Here is a 27,156-nt window from a genome sequence, read left to right on the forward strand (position 1 = left end):
TTTGGTCCCTTTCAATTTAATTTAATAGGTAAGGAAAGGATTAGAGATGGCATTGTAAGACCAGCCAGAGAGGTCCTCTTTTCTCTAATGGCTCAGGTTGTCTGGTATGAAGGTTTTTATTCTAAGCAGTGGAAATAAAGAAATGCTGCATTTTAGATCTCTGTATTATGCGGGATTTTTTTTCAGAAGTTCTAGCAATGGGATCTCATTTAAATGCTATTTCCTTTATTACAGTAACACAGCAGCTTCTCTAAATGCCCCTTTTTTGTTGTTGTTTTTCTGCAGAATGGTCTGCCTTCAGAACAAAACCGCTATGTCTTTAATGGTGATTTTGTCGACAGAGGGAAAAATTCTATGGAAATACTTATAATCCTATTTGCATTTCTTCTTATCTATCCCAATGATTTACACTTGAATAGAGGAAACCATGAAGACTACATCATGAACCTGAGGTAGATTTGGGGGTAGGGAAGGTAATATCTGGTCCATCACTAGAAATATTTGAGCTTTTGAATGCTACTTTAGCCACTGTGACACCCTAAAATAGAAATAATGTTTTATTAAGTAGTCAAGTGTAGCTTTGCTTATTCAGAGAGTGTATGGGGAAGGAATATACTCACTACACACAGATATTTGAATGGCAATCATGTCTTGTCTTTGATCTAATCATAATCCATTGAAGTCAAAGGGCAGCTTCCAGAGTATCAAAATTGGGGAAGAAGTGTGTTATTTTATAGTTAAAGCACATATTTAGCAAAATCTGATACTTTAGTTAACTTTGAACTAAGATTTCCCTTCTCTAACACAAGGGGCATGTCAATATCCTATCTTCTACTCGGAGGAGCTTCATTAACTGGAATTGTCAGTGGAGGAAAGCTGACACCCTGTTTTCTAACACAGACATTTGCACTCAGCTGTGCAGTGCAGCCAAGGGAGTGAGCACAGCCAGTGGCTCTGGCTGTAGTCAAAGTGTGACTTGGACACAAAAAGCATCTCAGAGATGTGAGAGCTCCTCAGTCCTACTCCCTACAATTCTAAGGTGCCCCAGAAAGTCTTTGAGTGACTGACTGGTGAGTGAACTGCTGTATCCCTTGGATCATTGTGTGCATACAGGATGTATTGCTGTTTTAACACAGGTCTCTGTGTTAGCACCTGGGTCAGAGGCCCATGGGCAAGTCCTACTAATGATCTACAAAAGAGAATCAGTTTCACATGATTGTTACCTTTTCAGCATTTAATTGAAAATATCCCAACAAACAACAAGCATAAACCAAGATCAGTTACTTAATCTACAAGGTAGGAAAATTCCTTCCGAAAATAGCAGAAATGTTAACTAAATCTGTGATGGTATGGAGTGCAGAGTGCACAGATTTATTCCTGTCTATCACTCTTTGCTGTGCATTTTGATTAGCAGTGCTGCACATTGGTAAATTTGAAAGCTGAGTGTTGTGAAAATGCTCTTTGATGAAGGATGTCTTGGTGTTAAAAGAATGAGGTATCAAAGTCCTCATCCCTTGTGGGGGAAAAGACATGACAGGTGGATGAAGCTCTGAGCAGTCTGATCTAGTGGAAGGTGCCCCTGCCCATGGCAGAGGGTTGGAATGAGATGATCCTTAAGGCCCCTTCCAAAACAAACCATTCTATGATATGATTCTATGATGACATGATATTTAAGACAAAAATTCTCTGAAGGTTTTGTGGGAAATATTGGCCATCATCAGGTTCCTTTGGAATTTCTCTCTGGTATCTAAAAGGTAGAGGTGGCAAAAAGGCCTCCTAATAAATATTGGGCTGAATTCTCTTCCCTCTGTTAAGTACAAGAAACCAGTTTAACTTAATTCTCAAGACAGAGTGGAGGAAAGCACATTTCAGCTGAGGTGAGATGGAATGGCAGGTGAGAAAGGGGGCTAGAAAACTTCAGGAAAACACCATAGCACAGGAAACCATGTGGAAGGGGCATACTGAAAACCTTCATGATGCTGTCCTGTTTTCAGATACGGCTTCACAAAAGAAGTTTCAAAGAAGTACAAGGTAATATTCTTCCTCCTTCCCCTATGTTTTTTTGTAGTCTTGCACATGTAAAATGAAACCTGTGTAAACAAGAAAACTTCAAACACCAGTTTATTTAGGTGTAGCAGGGAATTACTTTAGTGATGTAGGTGAAATTATTTTGGCCTCTCAGGGGAATAACTGACAAAACAATTTTAAGTGCTAGTCTCTTATCCCCAGAGATCTATGGGATGAAATAATTAACATCCATAAGACCAATCAAGAACACAAAAAGGGGTGAACATGAAAAAAAAACCTAAAAGCTACAGAGAAAATCAAATGGCCCTAAAGTAAATATCAGAACATGTTTGTCAGGGTTGCAGTTCAGGATATCACCTGAACAAAACTGTTCCTATAAACCAGAAACTTCAACATGTTTGTCAGGGTTGCAGTTCAGGATATCACCTGAACAAAACTGTTCCTATAAACCAGAAACTTCAACAAAATCTTGAACTTAGAAGCAACAGAATCTGCCAGAAATAGGATCTAATGTAAGAGTCTATTTTACAGGACCATTGGAAACAGATTTTGTGTCTTCTGCGAGATGTTTTTAGCTGGCTTCCCCTTGCCACTATAATTGATAGCAAAGTTCTTATCCTACATGGGGGAATTTCAGACACCACAGATTTGGATTTCCTGAATGCACTTGAGAGAAATAAGGTAAGAGATCAATTTTGTGTGAGGGTAATTTTGTTTTCTTTTAGAATTTTTGTGGTATAAATGCTAGGATTGGGTCCTTTGCATTAGGAATAGAAATGGCAGCAGTATAAGGCATGTAAAAAAAAATAATAGTCCTATTTTTCTTCAGAATGAGGGCTTAGGAAGGAAGGTTGCAGTAGGTGTTGAGAGCCAATTGTCTGGCTCTCCACGTAACATGGATCTTTTGACCTTAAAATAGCCTAAGTCAGTTTAGATGTCTCCTCCTGCAGTGATGACACATTGACCAGAAAGTATGGGAACTACTTGATTCTTGGGCATTTCCTTTAAATACTTGACAAACCAATGTAGCCACATACTTCCAGCACTGCCCTTTTTCCTGGGGCTGTGCTTCTGCCATCTGTTGTGTGGGGGAAGTTCTCCACCTGTGAGGTGCTCCCTTGGCAGCAGCTGAGCATTGTACATGTGGGAGAGCCTTTCCAGAATGATCAAAATTCAAGAACTGGCCTTGATAAAACAGAATCTACTGCTTTTCAGGGATTTAGAAGGCAGAAATGTTCTTTTTTTTTTTTCTGAAATGATGAGAAAACATAGAGCTTTCAAATCAGTGGAAAATGGTGTGGGGTTTGGTCTCAATTTGGACAACTAAATCAAGATGTCTGCTTGTGATCAGGGTGCTGAGATTCCTTACAGTCAGTGGAGATCCAGGAGATCAGGTGGAGCTCAGTGCTTAGGCACACGTCTCCAGTGCTGGTCAAGGAAGTGCTGCATTGGCCAGGGATGTCCCCTCTGGCCTTCACTTGCCTCCACAGAAAGTCTTCTCTGTAGGTCCCCTCCAGCAGTCCCCTTTAGGCCAGAGTTGTGTCTGTGCCCCTCCACTAATTCACAGACAGAGTGGAGCATCTCAGATGGCATAGGAGACCAGTGTTTGAGCAACTTAGTGTACCCTGTCATCAATGTCTGTGGAATCTAGAGCTACTTTATTCATCCTCATGTTTTCTAAAGCAGAAACTAATGCTTTGCAGGGCAGTCAGCTGTGTCTCTTTTTTAAAGATATGAAAAAGGCCATGAATACTTCTGATCATTGGGGTCTAGACTCCGTTGACTGCACCACTGTGCACTAAAACTGTGCCTAACTACAGATGGAGGTGTCCTAACCATGAACTGAGTTCTGCCCATGCTGTCACCAGGGCTCAACTCTGCATGTTTCTGATGCAGTATCTGTGAAATGCAGAATTAACAGGTCAAAGTTGCTGCCACAGGAGAACGTTGCTAATGAGACATGTGTGGGCCACAACCCAGGGCAGTGTCACTCAAGGCCAAGTGATGTATTTTAATTGGTACAGCTGGCAGCTGACAGGTTTGAAATACTGGTCAGTGCACTGGTGAATAACCCCGTGCTGTGCATTTTGTTTTGAATTAGTCCTTTTCTTTTTTAAAAACAGTGGACAGTGTATGTTTTATTCGTTGGGTTTTTTTTAGTTTGGGTTTTTTTTGTTCTGCTTTGGGTTTCTTGGGTTGGTTGGTTTGGTTTTGGGGTTTATTTGGCTTTGTTCTGGAAATAAGCTAGTATGAGAGAATTTCAAATGAGAGGACATTCCCTGGAGAAGAATCCATGTTAATGGTCATTCATGGAACCATAGCGCACCACTCCAAAAAAGCAAATGCCCAGGCATGTTGCAGGAGTTTGATTTAACAGTGTAATGCCTGATGTAATATTTCATCAGCTTCACTACTGCCTTCCTGATCCGTGGTTTAATTTAGCCAAATTAATCTAACAGCGTGGAGCTTTCAGAGCAGAAGTGAATGGAATTTCACCTTCAGGACAATATGAATATATGTTTTGTTTCCAGAGAAGCTGGGCACTGAATTGTCTTCCCGGAGCCCAGGCCCTACTTGCTGTATAGTGGAACCTTAAGACTGACTGTGTTTGGAATGAGTGTGTGTGTCTGGATAAGAACATGAAAGCAGCTCTGAAGAGCCTGCTTACTGATAGGTGTAAAGCAAAATTTCTGCAAGTGCCAAATACCTGCAGCTTCTCCGAAACCTGTGAATTCGGGACATTATGGGAGTTAACATGAGTTGAACTGTCAAGGAATTTTCCTGAGTACAGGAAACATGAGCTGATGCGTCTTTCAGCCAACATCTCTGTATCAATTTTGTTGTTGTGATGGTAACTTTTTTTTTTAAGTTGAAATCTTTGATGCGGCCACCAAAGTCAGTGAGAGACAGACAGGACCAAGTGAAGAAGAGAATCCCCACACCCAAACCCACTAAACACATTGCCAACCAGCACGTTGCAGGGAAGACACAACACGTCTCTTCATCGGGCCTCACTGAGCCTTCAGGCTCGAATTTGCCTCCAGACCCCGCCCTGAAGGAATGGAAACAAGTAGGTGAAACCAAAGACACACTGATAACAAACCACTCCCGCACAAACTCAGTAGGTGTTCTCTTTGGGGAGTGTTTATGAGTCCGAGGGAACTGTCTCTTAACAGGAAAACAGTCACTCTAAGGAGTATGTTACATACCCATTAGGGCTTTTTGGATGCTTTTTGTAGACCTGGTAATAAAGGCCTGGAATTTTATACCTTCCAAGTAAAATTCACCCAGTATTTTCTATGCTTAGACGTTAGGAGGAAACTGGTGAATAGGAAATGGGTTTGCCTGCCCTCATGTGGTTGAATGTGTTGGTACATAAATGGTTGTTGGTTTAAACAGGTCAGACTGCAATTGTTGGTGAGATAAAGCCTTTTTCTGGCTGTGCTTTTGGCAGCTCAGTGCTAATATAGCCCAAAAAAGCCACTCACTTCCTGAGACCTACAGGCAGATTACTCAAAAGGGAGACGATTTTGTCCTCTGGCTGTTGAATCTCGAATATCAGAGCCAATATAGACTTTTTGTTATACTGTAGTTTAATAAATTTTGACACTTTGGAAAGCATAATTTCTCTGGAAATCTGATTTCCCGAGATACCTATCAGACCTACAAATTAACATAATGGGCACAAGCAAGGCTCCTCTTTCCCCCCCAGATCTGACATTCCCCCAGCTAATCAAGCATCCACTAAGCCATGCTCACAAACCTGAAGTGGAATGTGTTAGTGCAAACCTTGTCCAGGAAAGTTTAAACAAACACATTTTGAATAACGTTTGCTACTGACTAGAATTAGTCCATGATAACTGATTTTCATGTCTGAACTTTGCTAAAATGTAAAATGTTGGTTTGAAACGTGAGCTAACTGAAGACAATAAAGTCAAAGGCAACTCTTGTCATGTTTAGAGCAGGTACTCCTAAGCTTAGGCAAAACCACTGCCCAATGTGCTTATCCAGTCTGTGCTGGGAAATAGAAATTGCCTCTCCTACCTACATGTGAAGAAGGCAGCTTTTGTTCTCTTTGAAAGAGCCCAGGTGCTGTTCCTGATGCACCTGTCCAAGTCTGAAAACCTCAGCTATGAAAAGCAGTACATTGCTGAAATTATATCTATGCTGAAACAAAAAAAAATCATCCAAAATCTAGACAGTATTTCTTAAAAAGCAGAACAAAAGTCTCAACTCAAAAGAATATGCTCCTGAAAGGAAGGAAAAACCTCGAGACCTATGTGTTAGCTCGGATGTGTTTTCTCCCACTACTGTGGGGTTTTGCTGTGCCAGGACTTTAGAGAGCCATAGCCTATCAGTCTTCCCCTGCTATCAGTCCTTACTTGCTTGAGTCTGCTCTTTATAGATCCTTGACATTCTGTGGAGTGATCCAAGAAGCCAAAATGGCTGTACACCAAACAAGTGTCGAGGGGGAGGCTGTTACTTTGGTCCTGATGTCACTGCCAAGCTGTTTGAGAGGTATAATCTGAAGATGCTCATCAGGTCTCATGAATTTAAGCCAGAAGGTTATGAGATCAGTCATGATGGGAAGGTAAGATGCTTCCATGTAAAGTAGAATTCTCCTGTGAATTTCACAGGAACATCCACAGAATTTGTCTGCAAAATTTCTTGTAAAAAAAGAGAGTCACTTTGTTAAACTGAGTTTGGGGGAACTTTGTCCTAGATAGATGTTACAACAAATTACTGAGTTCTGAGTAACAAAATTCTTTACAGTTTTAGGAAGTGGGGACCAGTTTATTTCTTACATGAAAACAAATGGACATCAACAAAATCCCCGACAAGTGTTGTGTGTAAATGCAGTTCAAGAGATGCTCTAAGGCTCTAGAAGCCTTTAACTTACTGATTTCTCCTCTGGCTTTCTAACATGCTCTGTTGGGAAGCCAACAAGAATCCTGAAAACCAGGTCTCTCTAAGAAAGAGGCTTCTGTTAAACAGCATGTTATATTTCACTGTTCTCTGAAGTCTGACAGCTCAAAACTAAAGGCCCAGAGCTCTGACTCAAAAGGCAGTTTGGTGAATGACATAGTTTTCTATGTAGACACATAATTTTGTAACCTGGCCTTTTTTGTCAGATCAGTTTCAGAAATAAGTGTCAAGCAGATCTGTTCTGGCCAACGCAGTTTGTTTGTTTCCTGTGGCAGGTGATCACCATATTCTCTGCCTCTAACTATTACGAAGAGGGCAGTAACCGGGGCGCTTACATCAAGCTGAACCCCGAGCTGACCCCTCGGTTTGTGCAGTACCAGGTCAGCAAGCTCACGCGCAGGCAGAATCTCCGGGAGAGGTAAATGTGTGTTGTATGCAGTGAGCATGGACCCACCTCACACACCACTGTCCCTGCCACAAATCCAGAGCTTGACTGCATAACTGAATAGGCATCCATCTTCCTTGCTTCTCACTGGTTTTCTGTTTTACAATGTAAAAATTAATACAGCAGACAAACCATGTTCTAAGTGCTTAACTTGGTTTCCTGAGAAACTCCCAAAGGTAATTAGGTGAGGTAAGCAGTTAGAACAGACTATTGTCAGGGGCTCATAAATGGCCTGCACCTGTCTGCTTTGAGGCTGCAGTGTTAATCTGGACAAATCCTGCTATGAATTGAGTCTCAAAAGTTTCTCATGACAGCTTTGCCATGCCTAGTAGTGTGGCCAGATTACTAAAGGAAAGCAGCTTAGAATTACCTGCATAAACTCAATTATCTCATAAACTCAGATTATTCTTATGGAGCATTGTTGGTTTTGTTTATTTGGGGTTTTCCCCCTGTGAATGTTGTCTCATGGGTTCTAGTGTGTTTTGGGTCATCCTACTTAAACATACCAGACTCTAAACATACTGCATGTTAAAGGATGTAAGAATTTTATAATGAGTGTTGAAAAGCATAAAATGCTAGAGGACTTTAATCCTTTAATAATCTGCTGATTTCTTTTTCCTCCTAGGGTAGGTACAATTGAATCATCTGCCTTAAGGTCCTTACGGGAGAAGATTTATGCTCACAGGTCTGAGCTCACCAGTGCTTTTGCACAATACGATGTAAATGGAACAGGTACTGCTTCTTCTCTGTCCAGCTGCCACCAGGGGAAAACAGCTTCCATTTGTGTGGGGCAGAGGGGACAGCCCCATGGAGATGAGGCTTGCCTGCCTGCAGTGTCAGGCTGAGGGCAGCAGAGGCTGGGTGACCTTGTTCTTTATGACCCCAGAGGAAGACAGGCGTTGGGAAGGGCTTAGCCCCAAACAACTTGAGGGGATGAAGCTTGAAGTAGGAAGAAGAAAACTGAAAGACATGGGCAAATAAAGAAATGATGTTTGCTGCTGGGTAGAGAGTTTGAGCAGGCAAATCCAGTTCCAGAAGCTCAAAGGTCACCACCACCTTCATGTAGGAGCGTCTTAAGGATGTCAGACAGGGAACTGGGGTCTCAGGTGAGGGCGGGGGGAAATGGGTCTCCTGAGACTAGGAGATATCTGAGGAAGGTTGCCTGTCCATGCCTCCAGCAGACACACAGCCTGCCTACGGCCCTAGCAGGCACAAACTCACCCCTCAGCTGAAGAAAGTTAGTGCTAAGTTAATAGATGAACGTTTACGTAGAAGCAAGAAGTTGATTTCTGCCACAAATACAACTTTTCCGTGTGCTGGCTTCTCACTTGACTGTGTCCTGACAAGGACACTCAATAACTTAATGTTGTTTCTTTGGCCACTGAACAGCTGTTTCACGTATTTCTGTCTGGTTGAGTTTTCAGCCACATGTCACTCTAATTGCAGCTCAGCTGAAACCTGAAGTGGCATAAAACTCTTGATGGCATAATCTGGCCTTCTCAAAGGTGTTAAAACACGCTGAACATCATAACAGCGTCACAACTTTGCGGCCAGAAGGAGCCCGTGGAAATGCCTAGTTCAGCCCCACTGCTCCTTTGTTATGAGGGCTTTTATCCCAGGTTCAGAGAAAATCCTTGTGTTTTGTGACCCTTTGTGCTGGTGACTGATGCGTGCTGTGTCCTTTTAACTTTTAACCATGCCCTGACCCCTTCTGGCAGGCAGGATTTCTGTCAATGACTGGGCTGCAGCGATGGAGTCTGTCCTACAGCTGGAGCTGCCCTGGAGGATGCTGCGGTCCCAGTTAGCACAGATGAACCCAGATGGAGAAGTTGACTTCATGTCATGTTTTTATGATTTGAAAATGGGTCAACCTATAAAAGAGGTAAAGAGGAAAACACCTCCTTGCAATTCTTGGAGGAACAACTTTTGGTGCAGATTGAAGCACAAGACAGTGGTTTGGCCCATCAAGTAGACATCTACATCTGAACTAGTTGCTGAGCTTCCTTTTATAGTCACTGGAGGAAAATGAGCACTGCTAGGGTACGAATCATCATTCCCTGCTAAGGTAGATGCTTAAAATAGGTTGGATGAATCACATGCTAGAACTGCTTCTTACTTTCTCTTGGCTCTCGAGGGCGTTTAGATAACGGAGCTGAGGAGATATGACAAATCCTGCCCAGGGCACTCAACCCTTACTCTTTGAAATGAGCTTTTCAAACAAGCTCCAGAGGCAGTTAAGGCCCCTGTGGGAGGAAGTCACATTTGTAGATGGACTTTTAGATGTTTATAATGGGCTCTGGGGTCACTTCTACAGAGCCCAGTTGTTACCAAATGGCTGCACAGTGCTTTGGTATGGGGCTATCACCATAACTTTCCTAAACAGCAGGATCCATTCACATCTGTACAGTGAGTGCTTCGTATGAGTGCGTGCTCTACGCCATCTTCCCAAGATTATCCAAGATTATTTCCGCAAATAATTACTTAAAGTAGCAGGTGTGAAGGGCTCCTTTCCCCCTTGCCCTGCCATCTGAAGTGACAGGTTTTATCTGATTAGTCCTCAGGGCAAGACACAGAAGTGTCATTCCAGAGAACTCAAGCGTAAAGATTTTTCTTTTTAACATTTGACAAGTTAAACTGGGAAAATGGAAATTGGGTAGTAGATATTCTGTTGGCTAAATTAACTCAAACCAAGGTCTGAATATCTTCTTGTATGTGATTTCAAAACCAGGCTCAGCCAGCTTTGGCGGAAACACTGTGCAGATACAGAAAGGATCTGGAGATCATCTTTAACATCATTGACAAAGATCACTCAGGTAAGTCCAGGTAACTTCACTGTGCCAGCTCTAGGGAGCCTATACCAGTTATCTTTTTCCCACTGTGTTTCCTCCTTAAGGCTTCTAAATATAGAGGAACCAGCGGTGATGTCATTTCTCCAGTTTAGTGGAAACTATTTTAAGCAGTCAGGCTGCAACCATATAAGGGACAGTGCACAGAGCCTAACGAGAAAAGATTCTCACACACCCCAGCTCCAGTATTGGATTCAGTCTTTGGGGGGCTTTTTCTCCCTTCAGTTCTGTCTTATTCTTTACTGCTTTCTCAATTCCACTGTCAAAAGCATACAATCATTACCTGAAGTAAAAATGAGCTTCAATCATGAAAGTACTAACCCTACGGTAGGCAGGTAACTTTGTCGCAGTGCATGTGTGTGTTTATGCAGGAAGGGGAAAGAACACTGCAAAAACCAATCTATTGTCTGTCTCCCTCAGGTTTGATTTCTCTTGAGGAATTCAGCCAGACATGGAGACTCTTTACTTCTCACCTGGGCATTGATGTACAGGATGACTCCATTGACAAGTTAGTCCTCAGCATAGACTACAACAAAGATGGCCACATTGACTTCAATGAATTTTTAGAGGCCTTTCACGTTGTTCACAGACTCGAGAAAAAGGCAACCTCATGAAAAGGCAGAACTTCTTGTGGGTTGCCTTGGAAGCTCAGCTTGCTGTCATTACTCATAAAAGGGCTGCTCGATAGGGTCACTGTGCAAGCCTTTATTTAGCCCTTCCTGGATGATCTGTACCTGCTAAAAATGGGACAGAGGAGATGAAAACCCACACTTACAGTATTACTGTGTCACTGCCACACACTGCCCCTCCTCTTGGTGGCATCTCCCCCATCAGTCTGATCCCTGGGCATGGCCAACGTCATGCCTACAGTGTAGGAAGAGCCTTTGGGAGGTGTCTCTCGCAGTCCTTGGTGACAGCTGAGATAACCACAAGGAACGCACCAGACCCACCCTGATGGAACAGGCACAGGAGAGGCTGGCTGAGGGGTGTCCCTTGCAGGAGAGGAAAACAGGGACAAAGCATCTGGTTAAAATGGGTAGTCCTGCATTTAATCTTGCTCTTTGCATGGTGCAGAGGAATTAAATCACTCCAGGTCAATCTCTTATCCTTCCAAATGTTTACAGGCACAGCTTAGAGGATCTTGGTTGAAAGGTTTACACTTGCACTAGATTGCCTCTTACCTCTGGTTACTTTTCCCCACATTTGTTGGGATTTGGAGCTATGAAACAGTCATAACTATTTTCAGAGGGAGCCAGGCTCTTCAGGGGTGCTGAGCAACAGGACCAGAGGCAATGGGCAGAAACTGATGCACAGGAAGTCCCACCTGAAAATGAGGAAGAACTTTCCTGTGCAGTGACCCAGCACTGGAACAGAAGGCCCAGAGAGGGTGTGGAGTCCCCCTCACTGGAGATACTCAAGAACCATCTGGATGTAGTTCTGTGCTATGTGCTATGGGATGACCCTGTCTGAGCAGGGAGCTTGGACCAGATGATTCATTGTGGTCTCTTCCAACATGACTGTTCTGGGATTCGGCGATTCTGTGATAACCTGTATCCTTAACGAAGGCTAAATCCACAGCATGTTAATGCCACACATGACAGATCACAGAATAAAGCTTCAGCTTTCTCAGCAATGCCTAGGTGGGCTCTTTGCCTGTGTTTTGGTACCCTGCCCCAATCACCACAGAACACTCTTCCTGAAGATGAATTGGGTTTCTTAGAAACAGAGATGAGTAAGAACACAAGAGTAAACATATTTTGATACTAGTTAAATCTAAATGTTCTTGCATATAGTTAAACATAAATTCTTTACCAAGAAAAGGAAACTGTGAAATTCTGAAACTGAGTTGTTAGAAGGCAGCAAGATGGAAGATTCTTGTACTGACATTCCTGTCTCCTTTCCCTGACTGCAAGTCAATATTCCCATTCCTGCCAGTACCACCCTGTCAGTTCCCAAGGGGGAGAAGTCAGGAGATCTGGACCTAATTCTCTTGCATCTTACACTCAGAAAGCAACATCAGGTCAGGAGCTTTTTGGTAACTGTATTACCTCATTCAGCCTCAGTAAATCCAATGCACATGAAGTGCTTTTTGAGTAAGAAAAAGTTCCAACCTAGTCCCTCTTTAAATTTTAATAGCTAAAGATGAGCTAAGCAAAGTAGCTCGGTTTCAGTTAATAGAAGTGTTGAAAGCACCAAAAAAGCATCCTTCCAAGCTTATCATCCAAGAATGTAACAGCAGCCCAAGCTAAAGGCACTGTTTGTCTCTCTTAAATCTTATTTTCTACTATTAAATACAGAACACTTTTCTAGAAGTATTTTGTAACTTAGATGAATGAACAAACATGCACACGCTTACTTCTACTGCCTTGGGGGAGGGAAAAGAAAAATCTTTAATAGTACAAAATTTACAGTAAAACTTTATTGGCATTGGTAATATATAATGTATATTTTTAGCATGCAGTTATTCTGATCTATGCACTGTGATGATCAGTCCCACCTTATTCCAGTGGAGTGACTCCACTTCTTCAAATGGAAAAGGCTCCACTTAAAATGGCCAAACACCACTGTGTGGTGGGATCTTGCTTCCCACTGTTGGCTTCCATGTGGTGGGTGTGAAGTGACAAGGTGGAACTGACACTGCAGCTCTGGAGTCCCCCTTGGCCACCTGCCCCAGTAGAGGACAAAGCTAGGCTGTACAGTGAGCTCTGAAGGATGGCTGGCAGCCTGCAGTGTGGATGTCCCCCAGTAAGGACACTGAACCTGGTGTGAAGGGGACTGGCCTCACAGGATCACTTCCTGAGAGGGGATGCCAAGGTACAGTCACAGCACAGCTTCACTTGGCAGGCAGTGAGAGCCCTTTGGGATGCAGGACTGAGGCATGAGAGGAGCTGAATCATTGAGCTGAAAAAGCAAGCACTGTCCTGTCAGCTGCTGGTGGCACACAGAGCCCCCTGACAGAAGGGGTAACTGTGAAACACCTAACGCTGGGAGTAAATGCCCTTGAGACTGAAACTGGGAGTGGGAAAAAGCCCCGCTGCTTGTACTTAAATACAAACTGTTTGAGCCAAAGCTCTTCTGTAACTGCCATCCTCAATCCCTTTTTTTCAGTCTTGATTCCATGCAGCAGCTACTTAATACTCCAGATGTGAGCAGTGCCTGAATCAGCCTGCAGACGAGTGCCAAGCTCTCACCCTACAGCTACAGATGCCACCACTGCTAGCATCTCTCTCCTGCTTTCTGGGCAACTCTGCTCCTGCCTGCCAACCCTCCAAAAAGGGCCCAAGGTTGGACCTGGACTGACTCAAGGCCCTGGCTACTGCCAGAGGGGTGACACATTCTGCAGAGTCCCATGGCCCCATGGGGCAGGGTCAGCTGTTTCACTACCCCACAGAAAGTGGCTGCCCCTTTGCAGGGCAGCTGAAGACTGGGTGGCTCAGCTGCACCTTCCAGGAACAGGCAGGACTCTTTCCCAAGAAAGGAGACTACAATTAGCAGGAGAGAAGTCAGACAAACTTTGTACTCCACCCCTTGAGTTTTCAGAGTTACCCGTGGGACCAGCAGCTGAGGGAGATCAGTGGTGCTTTTGATGTGTTGAGTTTGACAAACCCTTGTCCCTGTCCCCAGCGTGAGCAGGGAGACGCTGGCCTGGGGAGCAGGGCTAGGGCCAGCCTCTGGTGTGAGCTCTGGGCTGGACACAGATCTTATTCTGCCAATTCCTCCCCCAGCCCCTTACCTGTCCCCAGGCACACCCGGCTGTCCCCAGCTCTGCACAGGTGCTCCTGACCCCACAGCTGCAAATGCTTGGGGCAGCAGGGCCCGTCAGGCTGGCATGAGCAGCTCTCAGGTCAGTCTATTTTAGTTCACTAATGCCCTTGTTCCTGAGGTACAGCGTGGGTTTGTTCACCTTTGCCTTCTCTCCATAAATGAGTTTCCAGGGACTGGGAGCTGGCAGTGTCATCCTCTGCTGGCTCCCCAGGGAGGCTGCACAGCCAAGGAGAGCCTCTGCTAGTTAGCTCAGCCCTGCACAAACTGCAAAGTCATCCTGCACTTGAGCTGGAGCACACCCTGGCCCCTGCCAGTGCCAGCTCTGCTCTGCAGCAGCCTCTCACACACAGGGGATCCTCAGCAAGGCAGGGGTCTGTGTAAAACCTGATTTACATAATTGGGTTTGCACTGCAGGCAGCTCTCCAGTTGCAATGGTTCTTCACTCTGAGCAGTAACAGCAGCAAGGTGCAGCTGTGCCTGACCCTGCCAGTAACACAGCTCTGCCTTCCACTGGCCTTGTGTTCGAGCACCACCCTTCTCCACCAGGTACCTGAACTCTTCAAATTACCACAAAAATGCTTTCCAACCGCCTGCATTCCACGTGGTAATCCATTGTGATCATCCTGAATACACACCATAACCTAGGTCATACTGTGAATTTGATATTAAAGACACCAGTGACACTCCCATTCAAAAACAAAGAAGTGTTAAGGGGTGTCCAGGTACGTTAGGCCATACATTTCATTCCTTTAGACTTCAGTGCAGCTGCATGGAAAACCAACATTAGCCTTCTTGTTTCTGAAAACAAATTCACACAGTAGGTAAAAAACAACAAAAAAATAGAAGTCTGAACAAAAAGTCATGTTGCATCTCTCTCAATCTAGGATTCCAGAAGAAAAGCAAAAATTACTGTTACTACTTTTTGTGTGATACTGGGTAGAATAAAAAGTCATCACCTTGCTCTTGTGATTATGCTCTGCACTGCCACATCTGCTTAAACTAAACAAAGGATTTTAATTCCTTTTACTGGGAGACAAGCCAAGTGAGCTCTCACAATACATATGAAAAGGTAAAAAACCCAAACCAAACAATAACAAAGGCAAAGCCTTACAAAACAGGCACCATGCCAATAAAATAACTTCCACACCCAAGTGCTAATTGTACCTGAACTGTCACTTTATACTGGCCCCTGCACAGGCCCACAGTTCCCATGGTGGTTAACACAGAGCTCCTGGTCCTGTGGACTGCCAAACTCCTCTGGTCTCTGAAAAAACATGAAATCACCTCCCACTAAGGCCTCCCACACCCTCTTGAGCCAGTTTCCAGCTGCTGCTACTGCAGCAGTGACTGTGTGGAGGGACAGCAGGCAGGGCGTCACGGCCTTTGGAGCTCAGACCTCCCAGGCCCATGAGGGCTGGCAAGTGAGACAGGACATTTCTTCTACTGGAAATGAAAACCTCACTCTCAAAACCACCACACACCATTGTTACTAAAAAAAACCCAAACCCAACAAAAAAGCCCTATACAAATGGTATGGTTATGTTTTGAAAGAGTAGAGGGGAGGCTCACAGAAACAGCTTATCAGGCTTATATCTAGCTCAGAAAGTACTTATTTTTACAGGCCTATCTGCTCTTCTCCCCTATACCTGGCAAGAGAGAATTGCTCTGATCCTTTCTGCTCACACGCAGCAGTGCTACTCAGGGAGCCTGTCTGTGCCCATGGGATGCTGAAGCTACTGCCACTTTCCTAAGCTCTGAGCCAGACACTGACATGTGGCTGGTGGCAAAGCCAGCAGCACAGGCACAAGGAAAACCACAGCCAGTGCCTGGGGTAGGGCAGGGTTTTCCTCTCCAAAGGCTGCCTACCTCTGTTTTCAGTTTAAATGGCCACGGAGTCATTTCCATGCAGGATGCACCTACCCTCTGCAGCACCTCCCAGCATTAACCTGAGAACTGTCTGCAGGGAGATTTCCATCAGCCCAACCCCTAATTACATGAGACTAGTGTGACTTCAAACTAAAAAGAAGAAAAAGAAAAAATGGAAAAGGAAAAAAAAAAAAAAAGAAAAGAAAAAAAAGAAAACCCAAACAAAACAAAGAGAAACATCAAAGCCTTCCATAAACTCATGCTACACTGGAAAAGCCACAATTCTGCCATTCTTAATTCTGAGGCTGTTTGTGAGGGAAATGATCTTAGAAAGGGTGCTCAAGTGGAAGAGGTTTATCTTGTTCCATTCAGAGGAAAGGATTACAGGCATAAAACTGTCTGTCACACTGGACAAGCTAGAGTCTTGAGATTTTGTCTCCAAAGTCTTGGGGATGCAGGGAAGGAAGCTATTCAGATTAAAGACAGCGGCTTCCTGACAGAGGCTATCCTCTCAAATTAGTGGATATTGTAGGATGTTTGTCCCCACTGGCATTAGCCCTGCCCTGACTAGGTGCACATGAGAAGAGAATCAGGAAAAAAGGGTATTAAAAATATCACCACATTATTTCAAGTTATTCTTACTCCTCTAATTTACATTTCCCTGGATGCTTCACACTGTGCATTAGTGATTCACAATGATGTACATTTACACACAGCAGGAGAAAAATTAATGAATTCCATCACTTCCCTTATTTGTGAGACTCTGTGCCTGAGATGCAGCTCCCTCATTTTATTATGCCTTTTGATCACCACAGAGTAATCTGTTTTCCCCTTGGCAGAACTGTATAATTCTTGCTAATTTAATACGAATTACGTTTATGCACTTTGGGCAGAATAAGCCTCATTATTTGTTATTTCTTGCACACTCTCCTAAAACCAGGGCAAATTCCAGCTCCCTGTCCCCAGCAGTAGGTGTGCACAGAGCACATCCAGCAGTGCCAAGTGCTCAGGGAGTGCATGGCACACACACAGGCAGCAACCAACCAAGGGGTTCATGGCAGGGAACTGGGGAGGAAGAGCCTCTGAGCCTCCCTCCCATGTGAGGTGTCACTTACTGCATTGCACAGCCTGTGCTGGGCAGGAAATCGTGTAAATAAATAATTATGGCTTTTGTTAGGTAAGTCATGGTGCCATAGGCTCCACTGGGAGCACTGTCATAAAAAAAGTGGCAAATTCCTGTGGCTGCGTCTTTCTCCAAGATACTGCCAGTAGCTCCAAAAGATTTCTGTAAAGACACAAGCAAAGAAGTAGAGCAAGTTAGGCATGCATGCTGATTTACTGGACAGAACCCACCACATAATGATTTTTTATTTGTGTTGAATACTGACAGCAATTCTCTTTCCCCTCATGGAAACCTTAAGCAGGATTTCTGTAGGGCCCACATGACTTAGCCGGATCAGTGCAAGTAAGTGAAGAACATGTAACTGCATGGATTTTTGTCCTTTGGGGCGAATGGGTGGGATTACTCAAATATTGGTAATAGTAATGTCTTGATAAAGTAGGACTTCACTTCAATCTGCCCTTGTACTTCAGAGCTTGTTAGCCACTACAATTTTATTCCCTTTAAATCTCCCACGATTCTTACATTAGTTTTCCCAAATATATTTCCAGAAGATACTTAAGTGATTTGGTCTGTCTTTGTAGGAGAAAGAGACAAGAGAAAATCAAGTCCATCACACACATTAAAAACAGAGCAGGGGATAATTCTGAAAGAAGGAGGCTTCCCCTCACTGCCCTTTGAGCTCACCAGCTCCTGCAGAAACAGGTCATTGGCCATGTGCACGATCCTGTCCACGTGGATGATGCCCCCAATGCTGTTCACCTCGATGTCAGAGAGGAAGGTCAGCACCAGAATAGCCTCCACCAGCAGCTGCCTGTACTCGGGCTGGGGGACGTGGTTCAGCACCGACTCCACGTGCACTGCAAACTTGATTTCACAAGGGGTCATCTGGCAAGTTGGAGTGGAAATGGGAAGACAAACTGATAAATCCAAAAGACTAGCTCCTCACATCCTGCAAGCACTGAAACATATGCTCCTCTCCACACGTGGGGGCAGACTGACTGAAGCGAACAAAATGTTTGTGCAGCTTTAGCACTTACAGAAAGTTTTCGTGTTGCCAGACCCGATTCTGCAAACAGTTACACAACGTCCAGAAGCCTGCTCCAGCCCTGCAACCCCTCACACACACGTCTCACTCACACACAGGGCTGCTGAAGCTCTGCTGGCACAGGAACTCCTTGCTCCTCAGGCTGTGGTCTCACACACTCTGCCTTGTACATCTCTTTCTGGCGTTGCAGGTGAGCTGCAAAGCCAAACTTACTGCTGAGTTTTAAAAGCAGCCACCTGCTTAGAGGGGTGATTTTTAAATAACCCCTGAGCTTTGCCGTGCAGGAATATCACTATTCTGTTTGCAGAGCAGCCTAATTTGCACTGGCATAGCTCTGTGGATGTTATGCTGCCTTAGGAAGTTTATGCTTATTTTATTCAATTGCTTTAAACAGCAAAATTAGATACTCTCCAGGTCTGACAGGCTAAAAATAGAAGTCTCTTAATCTAGACAACAGGGATAAAAAAAGCTCTCCTTTCTGAACCCCACCCCAACCCCCAGCATTTAAGTCTAGCAGAAAATTCCAGCTCCTCTCTTCAGCTGTTACCACAGTTCCTCAGAAATGAGGGAGGCCAGAGACAAATCTGAGGGAAACAGTCAGGAAAGCAGTCTTGGGCACACAAGCACCACTCTTGAACTGATGGATTACTGTTCACAAGAGTTTGTTTTATAGATGTGAATTCAAAATTTGTCAGAGCACCTAAAGACAGAATCCAGCAAGAAAAAAAATGCAGAAAATATTTTGAATTTAAAGAGACCAAGCTTTGGTTAGAAACAATCATCCTTAACTGGTATTTACTTTTGATACTGTGAAGCCAAAATATACTGCCTGCTGTTGCAGCATATTAAAAAAAAAAAATGGTAAGCAATGTGTGTGCTTTATTCCAGTAAGTCTGTGCTGCCTCAACTTCCCCCCGAAGGGCTCCTGTCAGCCACCCTCTCTGGAGCCTCCAGCAGGCACAGGGGGACAGTGAGGGTGCAGAGGGCAGGCTCAGCAAAGGGAAAGCCTGGCCACAAGCCACCTGCCAGGCCTGCCCAGCAGGAATTCACCTGCACACACCAGGAAAGCTGGCAGAGGTTCTGGGGAAGGTCCAGATGTTCTAAAAGTAAAACCAAGGATCTGTGACAGAGGCTGCATGTCACACTGTCAAACCAAACATTCAGACACGTGGCTAGAAAATCATGGGCATTTTACTGTACCTCTCTGGTGGTTGAAGAAGGAAGGACATAACCATCAATGGACAGACCATGGCACTGAAACATTCCAAAGAGTAAACTGAAATTACAGTTCTTGCAAGTCAGTCTGAGGGTTCTCTGCTCTAAGCCAACATGTAACAACTTTCAGTTAGGAAAAAAAAAAGCAAAGCAAACCCCTCCAAATGACACAAAAAGCCATGTTCAAAAATATTATTTTATCCTTCCTGAAGAAGTTATTATGTAACTGGCAAAGATTAGAAATAGCCTGGCATGACACACCAGAGCATGCTGTGCTCCAGCCCAGCTAACGATGCAGAGCACTTCAGGAGCCACTACAGCAAAGGCACACAAAGGACAGAGACAAATCGATGGGAACATTCTTCTGGAAAGGATTTGGAAATAAAAGATAGCACAAAAGCAAGACAACAGACCACAAAAGCAAGAATCTTTTTTTCATTTTGGCTAAAACAACATTTAGTTATGTGTTTCAGATCCAGGACAGCACAGCTCAGGATGTCAACCATCCTGAGATGAGAGAGAAATAGCAACTGGTATGAAGAAAACTGCGACAAAACCTAAATGGTGAAAAGGCAGGTTAAGGAGAGACACATCTGGGCAAGTGAGGGATAGAATAGAAACACACCAAGAAGAGGAGACTGATTTTATGAATAGTCCAGAGACATTTCAAGAATGAAATACTGAAGACAAGCACAATTCATTTTAACAGCCAGAAAAACCATACAATTACTCCCAGCTATTACATTAGGTCAGAAGTGATCCTCACTCTACTGGAAGGTCCTATTAGTAAATAGCCAAGAGGGGTCATATCTGATTTGTCTTGGCTGACATCAACACTAACAGCTTCAGCAGCAGGGATTTTAGAAGGACAAACCAGCCTAAATTGGTGATGCACTTTTTTCCCAACTAAGCAAGCATGAACAGCTCAGTGCTGCAAAGTGCCAGATGCTGGCCTGTATCCAGCAAAGCAGAAAAACAGGTGCATAATCACTTGGAAAGAAGTTAGAATTTGTGATTCCCCTCTCCTTCTTCCTGGAGAGTTGCCTTTTTTAAACATTTCTATACCCCTGATATCCAAGGTGCCGGCAAGGACTTAATTTTCACTTAAAACCAACCAAACAAAAACGGTTAAGAATGCCATACAGCTCAGAAGAGCCAGCAAGATGTCTCAAAACATTCTGGAAGAGTTAGAGCAGTTTTCTACTTCATTTCTCACAGCCCTTCTGACCCGGAGCACAGAACTGCATTGCACTGCAGTGCCCTTTAGGTGCACTGACAATGTGCATTAGGCCAGAGGATGCACAACAGGCAGTGGAGGAACAGAATCATTCAGCCAAAAGTCAGCATTGGTGGTTTCAGAGAAAAACACACTTTCAAAGAAATACATGAACTTGTGTTACTGGAGCCCTTTTATGTTCAAGAGAAACTCTTCCACCAGTAACTCTGGTTTCCACCTGTCGACCAACTTCCACTCCTGGCAAGATGCCACCCCTGGACCACCACCTCCCAGGGTTACAGCTTGCTTGCCTCCTCCACAGCAGCCAGCTTACCTTCTGAAGGATTTTCCACACTTTCTCATAAAAGCCAACAGGAACTCTGTTGATAGCACCATCAAGCCTCCTTCTGCGCAGCCACTGCCCTTTTCTGTCGCCCCAGCTCATGTCTCCGCCGGAGCCAGTCAGAGAAGCACTGGTGGGAGATGATGGAGTACTGCCCCTCTGTAAGGATAATAAAGCTTTGGTTAGTTGCTTTCTACCACCCCAAGCACCACTCCTGGCCAATACATTTCTGTTATAATGCTACCTCAGAACCAGGGAAAAAATACAGGCCTTGATGCTGTACAGGATGATGGGGTGGGATTGATCCTTCATCCCCATCTCTCCCCTTTGCAACAACCTTCATTTCTCAGGTACTTCCATCATTTCTCAACAAAACAGGCAAGAACTTCAGCATGGCATAACCCAGTGAACCCCACTGCTTGGTTTAATGCAGCCCCTGACTATTTTAGCAAGCACAAGCTGCTTCCAGGTCAGTGTCACTGGTGTGCAAGGTGGGGGACCTGCAGCTGGGTCTGATTCACTTGGGCATGGGGTTCAGTGTTGCAAAAGTATCAAAGGCTTCCTAAGTCTAGCAAGAGACGCCCTCATGCAAAAGCTCCATTAAAGTAAGTAGATTAAAAATTTACTTAATGAAGCCATGAGGTCATGCCTGCCTCTGTAAGAGTGTTGTTTCCTTTATTACCCTTGTTGCTCTATTACTTTACTCTACTAGGTCTGGACACTAAATTAGGCAGCAAATCATTTTCAAAGTTGGGCCAATACCACCAAATTGCTATTGTGATTTCCACACATACAGTCTGCCCATTCCTTGCACTCCCAGAGACTCTGCTTTTCTGTGTTCTCCTTCCTTTTTGCTACCTGTTACTTTCAGCCCAGGAAGGACTTCACTGAAAGTGCCATCTTAAATCCCCTTATCTCCAAGTAAGAAGCCACCTGAGCAATGTAACGGGGAAGGAGGAAAATGACTGAAAACTGCATGATTGGAAGGCACAGACTCATAGACTCTACACAGCCAAGCTCTGCAAAAAGATCTCCAGCAAACAGTCCATTTCCTCTGTCCACGACAGACAGAACTTCCTGCTCTGTAGCTGTGTTTTTAGGGCATTTGGGAGGTATGCCATCGACAGTAAGTCTGAAGATGCAGACAGTGAGAGCTTAAGAAGAGCTACAGTTCTCTGCCTTGAAAGAAGATGACTTCTTGAAGAGATACCCATGCAACCCCTATCTCAGCAACTTGAAGCTATTCTGGGTTCCTCACTGTCCAGAGGCTGTCCACATTTATCAACACTACATTACTTTTACATGCTGAAGACGCCTGTAACAATCCACTATCAAGTAGTTAAATCTGCTACAATTGCTTAAGCTTCAGAAGAACTAAGTGGATCTAAATGCGAGATTTGACTTCTATTAGCACATTACTAATGAGAGATGGTTCCCAATGGAGACAGTACAAAGAGGGAGGGTTTGTAAACAAGGTTTTAGGCAGGAGAAGACAGAGGAGGTGTCTAGAGCCAAGACCCTCGCACACAAACACAGGGTGAAGAGCAGGTGCAGAGCTACAGATGGTGTTTTACCGTGGAAGCAAACATGCTGCTGGACATGGAGTGCCCCTCACGAAAGAACTAGGAGACAAAACCAGACACCAGCGTCAGACAGCCAGCAGAACAGAACACAGACAAGGTTAGCTAACACAATGGTGCAAAGACAACAAATACACAATAACCTCAGGTACTCAGGGAAAAACTGCAGCAGCCCCTGGCCTCTTGCAGTGTTGCACTTCAGCTGACACCAGGGCAGCTGCTGCTGATTCCCAGGGTCACCATGAGGCAGAGCCCGCCATGCCAGGAGCCTCCATTGCCATCCATGCACCTCCCAGCACGGCCAGCACAAACCACCAGCTTAAGATGGAAGCAAAAGCTTCCCTGTGGCTCAGGGCTGAGGTAAAAACTGAGCTCCCTGCTTCCACTCCCCATTTGTTGCAATGCCACCAGCTTCTCCTTGCATGAGAAGGTCACCTTGCTGGAGAGACAGCAGGCTGCCAACTGGATGGGCAGCACTAAACAAAAAGCTGCAAGGCAAATTTTTTGCTGAAATGTGGATGCAGCACCTCAGACTTTAAGCACTTTTCTCTAACTATTCACCCCAAACCATGCCTTCATATTCAGGGTTAATGGTTCTGACTCAAGAAAGAACGGTCACAAAAGAGGGAGCTGCAGTTGCTCAACACTCCAGAGATGTTAGTATAAGTAATTGAAATATTCCTTGTAACAACAAAGTGTATCCTGCACCACCCCACCAAACCCCCTGCCAAAATGACATTACATTAGCTGCTAGTCAATTATTCAGAGAATGCAGTGAGATGTGGCAGGAAGCAGCAGGAAAGGCAAAGGGTGAGGGGAGGGAGGGGGGTACAAAAATAAACTCAGCCAACTCCTCCTCTGTGCAAAACACCAAGTTTCCATGGAATGTGAAAGCAACAAAGGAACTGTTTCTAATGTCAAGAGGTTCAAGTATTCCAGCTCAGGCCCACACCTCTGTATTTCAAACAAAATAATGCTGCCATCTAGTGCCTTGTCCCTCCTCCTTCCTGGAAAGGCCCCGAATCCAGACACCCCCGTGTGACCGGGAGCCCTGCTCAGACTGACCTCCAAGGCCACCTCAGGGCCAGTGCAGCACAGTGGGCAGCACCTTCACAGCCTCCCCTCACCCACGAGGATGCTCCGGCAGTGGCACAGCTCAGACACAGCACCCAGGTCTCACAAGAGACATCGTGTGTTCCTCGGGGGTCTCTTCCCTGCCTCACCATGTCCCAGGAAGAATCATTAGCTGATCTTTACTCCACCAGCAAATGCTTCATGTTAAGGCCATGTAAAAATGCCACTCCTTTCTGAAGGCTGTCAATCTGTTTCTTCAGTCAAAGGAAAACATCAGATATTTCCTTGCATAAGGCTGCTCAAAGCCCCATCCCATCTGATCTTACAGATTTTCAGAGACAGAGCATCCACAACTTCACTGGGCAATCTGTTCCACTGCCTCTCTCCCTTCATCTTAAAAAAGTCTCCTTGTATCTAATCTAAACCCACCCTTTCAGTTTAAAACTGTTGTCCCTTAACCTGTCACTACAGGCCTTGGCAAAAAGCATCTCTTCACCTTTCCTTTAAGCCTCCTTTATATATTGCAAGGCTGCAAAGATGTCTCTTGGAGCCTTCTCTCTCTAGTTTGAATAACCCATGAGGGAAAATAGCATCATTCTTACAAATGCATTTTATTTGACCACTACCTTCCTATTTATTTAAAGCAAAAGAAAATTAGTAATGGAGACACGAAATAGAGAAATCAAACCTCTCATAACAAAACCATCAGTCACATTCATTCAGAGTATTTTGGTTTTGTTTTCTGTGATCTCTCCATAGACTCAGTTGAAGTTAATTTAAAGTAATGAACATTTATACATATATATGCATGTATAAATTCTAGCAGTAATCATCCTCCATTCCTGAAGAAACAGAACTGGAAGAAAACAAAACAAGATTCCTTTTCCAAATGTATCTTTTCCAAAAGGCATGTGGTCCAGTTTTGCAACTTGGGCCAGGTACAAGAATGAACACTGCATAAAAGCTTCTCTTTCCCTTAGCTAAACATGATAGAAGAGCTGTTTTTACAGTGGACAACATGAATGCATTACATTTTGTTCACGTTCTTCTACAATCAGCATGTGAAACAAGAACAAAAAAGGAAGAACGTTTTTGGAGGAAACTTAGAATAGAAACTAAATAGAAGGCCTTAACTGCCTTCTATTTAGTGATCAGTTTTAAAATCAAAGTAACTTTGGAAATTTCAGTTATTTAGCAAGAATAAAACCTAACATAACACAGTTCCAGAACAGCTGTACTTTCTGATGAGCATTTACAGAAACCCCTCACCTGCTTCATCTCACTCTTCAATTTAGTAATACCACTTCTTTCTGTTTTGGTTGCTCCAGAATGCCCCATCTCATGAATAGAAATTGCAGGGCTGGATGAAGAGGAATCTACAGGTCGCACTAAAGAAGCAAATGGACATTTTTAACATTCTAGGGGTAGAAAAATAGATAAAATTATATCTAAGAAGTTAAACACAAATAATTTCAGAAATGTCCAATGCTCTTAGTGACAGCATCATTTCACAGAATCACATCAAGAGTTCAAACCTGATTGTATCAAGTAAGGGGCCCAAATCCATTCTTGGATATCAGAAACTGATTTTCCAAGACAGTGAGTAATTGTAAATTTAGTCAGAATTGCAACGAGTCCAGGAGACAGCTGATGTGCCAGTCAGGAATATCTGGGCATCAAAGACATGCTTCTTGAAGGCAGGTTAGATATGACCTTTTAATGGCTTTTGTCCCAGTTCCATAAAATTTCTTCATTTTAAAAGTTTGCCTTCATATTACTGAACACCTGATACCATCTTATTTCAGTGCAAGATAGCTTCCATTACATGTTTTGTTTATTTCACAGCAGACATACACATACACATGTCACCCAGGATTAATATATTACCTATACCTTTATTTGACATGCAGAAAGAATAGATCTCCACTTATAAGACAATCTAACTTAACATATAAAAGTGAACAACTTACAGCTTCTTTCCACTCCAAACTCTTTTCCACTGAGAATATGATGTAGGAGACTTTTCATATCAAAGGGGCTTAGATTCATCAAGCTCTCTGAAGCTTCTTCACCTAGTTAAACAAAATGAAACAAAAAATGACAAATGTCTCTGGGAAGACAAGAAGCTATAAAGCCAGCTAAGGAAACTGTGAATGAAGTCAAATCAGATTTAACTCTTTGGCTAGCCCATCCTTTAAAAAAATTAAATTGTAGTCACATTTCAAAGAAAATGTATTTCAGGACTAAACAACAAACACTCCATGGAAACAACACTATTTGCATTAATCTTTGTTACGTGATAGCTTCTGCAAAATTGCACTGAAGCTCATGATAAGAAAACAGTTGCTCGCTTATAGAACAAGATCACTTAGAAAGACATTACAGCCATCTCCCAACAGCAGATGACATGTGGATCTAAATTCCAGAGACAGAGTTATCCCATAAAGAATATCCTCTGATATTCTTTGAGTAACTGAGTGCTGTGGGGAGAGAATTTTTCTTTTAAGTCAAAAAAGAGTGATTTTCAAGGTTTGTAACTGCACATATTAACTAAGAGGTTAATAAAAGGATTTAACACACATAACTGAGAAGATCAACCAGAAGGGTGAGGGAGAAATGATACCATAAGTCCCCTTACAATAAACCTGTCTCCTACCTGAGCATTTCAGACTGCGTGCCAGCTCAGTGGCCATCACCTGGATTATCAGGCCAATGCGGAGCCTGAGCATCTCCACAAAAAGACTGGGCTGTGACCGGACGTACATGGCCAGGTACATCATTATCTCCTGCAGGGACAAATCCATAATCAGGACAAATCCATCAGAGTGGGTCTTCAGGGCTTTGAAGCAAGTCTCAGAGCAAACACTGGCACAGACTGGGCACAGTCCCAGAAGCCTTTCTGCACAGGCTGCATACCTGTGTCAGGACTGCAATACTGATGTCTTGGCCACTGGCTTCATAAATGAGATCTGCCAGCTCCTCAGGTGGCAGTGGGCTGCAAGAAGACAAACCACAGGTAGCAGTGACTCAGCACAAACAGCTAGTAAATTCTTGGACAAGCACTGGCAGCAAATCACCCAGAACAAGGGTGCCTACAACTCTACCTGGGTGGCTGCAAACGCTTTTGAGGGCAAGGAGTAAGGTTTAAAAGAAGGTAATAGCAGCAGAATGGTACCAGCAGGAAGATGAAGGGCAGCCTGTCCCTGAGGCAGAGTTCCAACTTACGTGGTAATGATTTTCTCACGGGGCTCTGGTGGCAGGCCCACTGTAAGTTGCTTGTGGTGTGACAGAAGGTCTGTGCATGCCTATCGTAAGGGGACAAAAAGCAAGAGACCTTTCTCTGAGTCATATGGAAGTGAATTAAATTAACTCAACTTCTTTAGCAATTGTTAAATGCATTTCTAATAATTACCAGACATAAAAATCCAGCAGAATGCTGTTAAACAGTTTCCAAAGATCTCCTGAGGTCAACAGGGTTATGAGAGTTTGCCCAGGCTGAAAGTGGCCTGTTTCCCTGCTCAGTGAAATCAGCAGCATAATGATTAGATTAGGAACTCTAGTGGGGCTGGCAGATCAATAAAGGCTTTCATCCTTTATCATATGATAAACTTTTGTTCTTTATTTAAGATAACCATATTTTAATCAATGAAAAGCTTGGCAACATTAGTTAAAAAAATCCTGTGT

At 43.9% G+C, this 27,156-nt stretch overlaps 2 protein-coding genes across 3 annotated transcripts in view; one reads left to right on the plus strand and one right to left on the minus strand.

Moving 5' to 3' along the window:
• PPEF1 (protein phosphatase with EF-hand domain 1) overlaps positions 1–15,515 on the plus strand; it is a 32,992-nt gene extending 17,477 nt beyond the window's left edge. Inside the window, exons 7-16 of the mRNA XM_063392912.1 lie at positions 286–452; positions 1,995–2,031; positions 2,560–2,709; positions 4,898–5,098; positions 6,434–6,619; positions 7,230–7,372; positions 8,025–8,131; positions 9,118–9,281; positions 10,128–10,212; positions 10,666–15,515. Coding sequence (XP_063248982.1) covers positions 286–452; positions 1,995–2,031; positions 2,560–2,709; positions 4,898–5,098; positions 6,434–6,619; positions 7,230–7,372; positions 8,025–8,131; positions 9,118–9,281; positions 10,128–10,212; positions 10,666–10,859 — 1,434 coding nt within the window. The 3' untranslated portion in view covers positions 10,860–15,515. The remainder of the gene's footprint in view (positions 1–285; positions 453–1,994; positions 2,032–2,559; positions 2,710–4,897; positions 5,099–6,433; positions 6,620–7,229; positions 7,373–8,024; positions 8,132–9,117; positions 9,282–10,127; positions 10,213–10,665) is intronic.
• The window catches only part of PHKA2 (phosphorylase kinase regulatory subunit alpha 2), a 42,530-nt gene continuing 30,073 nt past the window's right edge, over positions 14,700–27,156 (minus strand). Inside the window, exons 23-32 of one of the 2 annotated variants that reach the window (XM_063392910.1) lie at positions 26,698–26,777; positions 26,389–26,467; positions 26,129–26,258; positions 25,443–25,544; positions 24,742–24,860; positions 22,393–22,440; positions 20,810–20,977; positions 19,245–19,298; positions 17,684–17,884; positions 14,700–17,161 (exon numbers count right to left, since the gene is read on the minus strand). In XM_063392910.1, the coding sequence (XP_063248980.1) occupies positions 16,988–17,161; positions 17,684–17,884; positions 19,245–19,298; positions 20,810–20,977; positions 22,393–22,440; positions 24,742–24,860; positions 25,443–25,544; positions 26,129–26,258; positions 26,389–26,467; positions 26,698–26,777 (1,155 nt within the window). In that variant the 3' untranslated portion in view covers positions 14,700–16,987. The remainder of the gene's footprint in view (positions 17,162–17,683; positions 17,885–19,244; positions 19,299–20,809; positions 20,978–22,392; positions 22,441–24,741; positions 24,861–25,442; positions 25,545–26,128; positions 26,259–26,388; positions 26,468–26,697; positions 26,778–27,156) is intronic. The other variant, XM_063392911.1, reaches the window with a different exon arrangement.

This window comes from Prinia subflava, chromosome 3, assembly GCF_021018805.1.
Source record: "Prinia subflava isolate CZ2003 ecotype Zambia chromosome 3, Cam_Psub_1.2, whole genome shotgun sequence".
In the NCBI taxonomy this organism is placed as follows: Eukaryota; Metazoa; Chordata; class Aves; order Passeriformes; family Cisticolidae; genus Prinia; species Prinia subflava.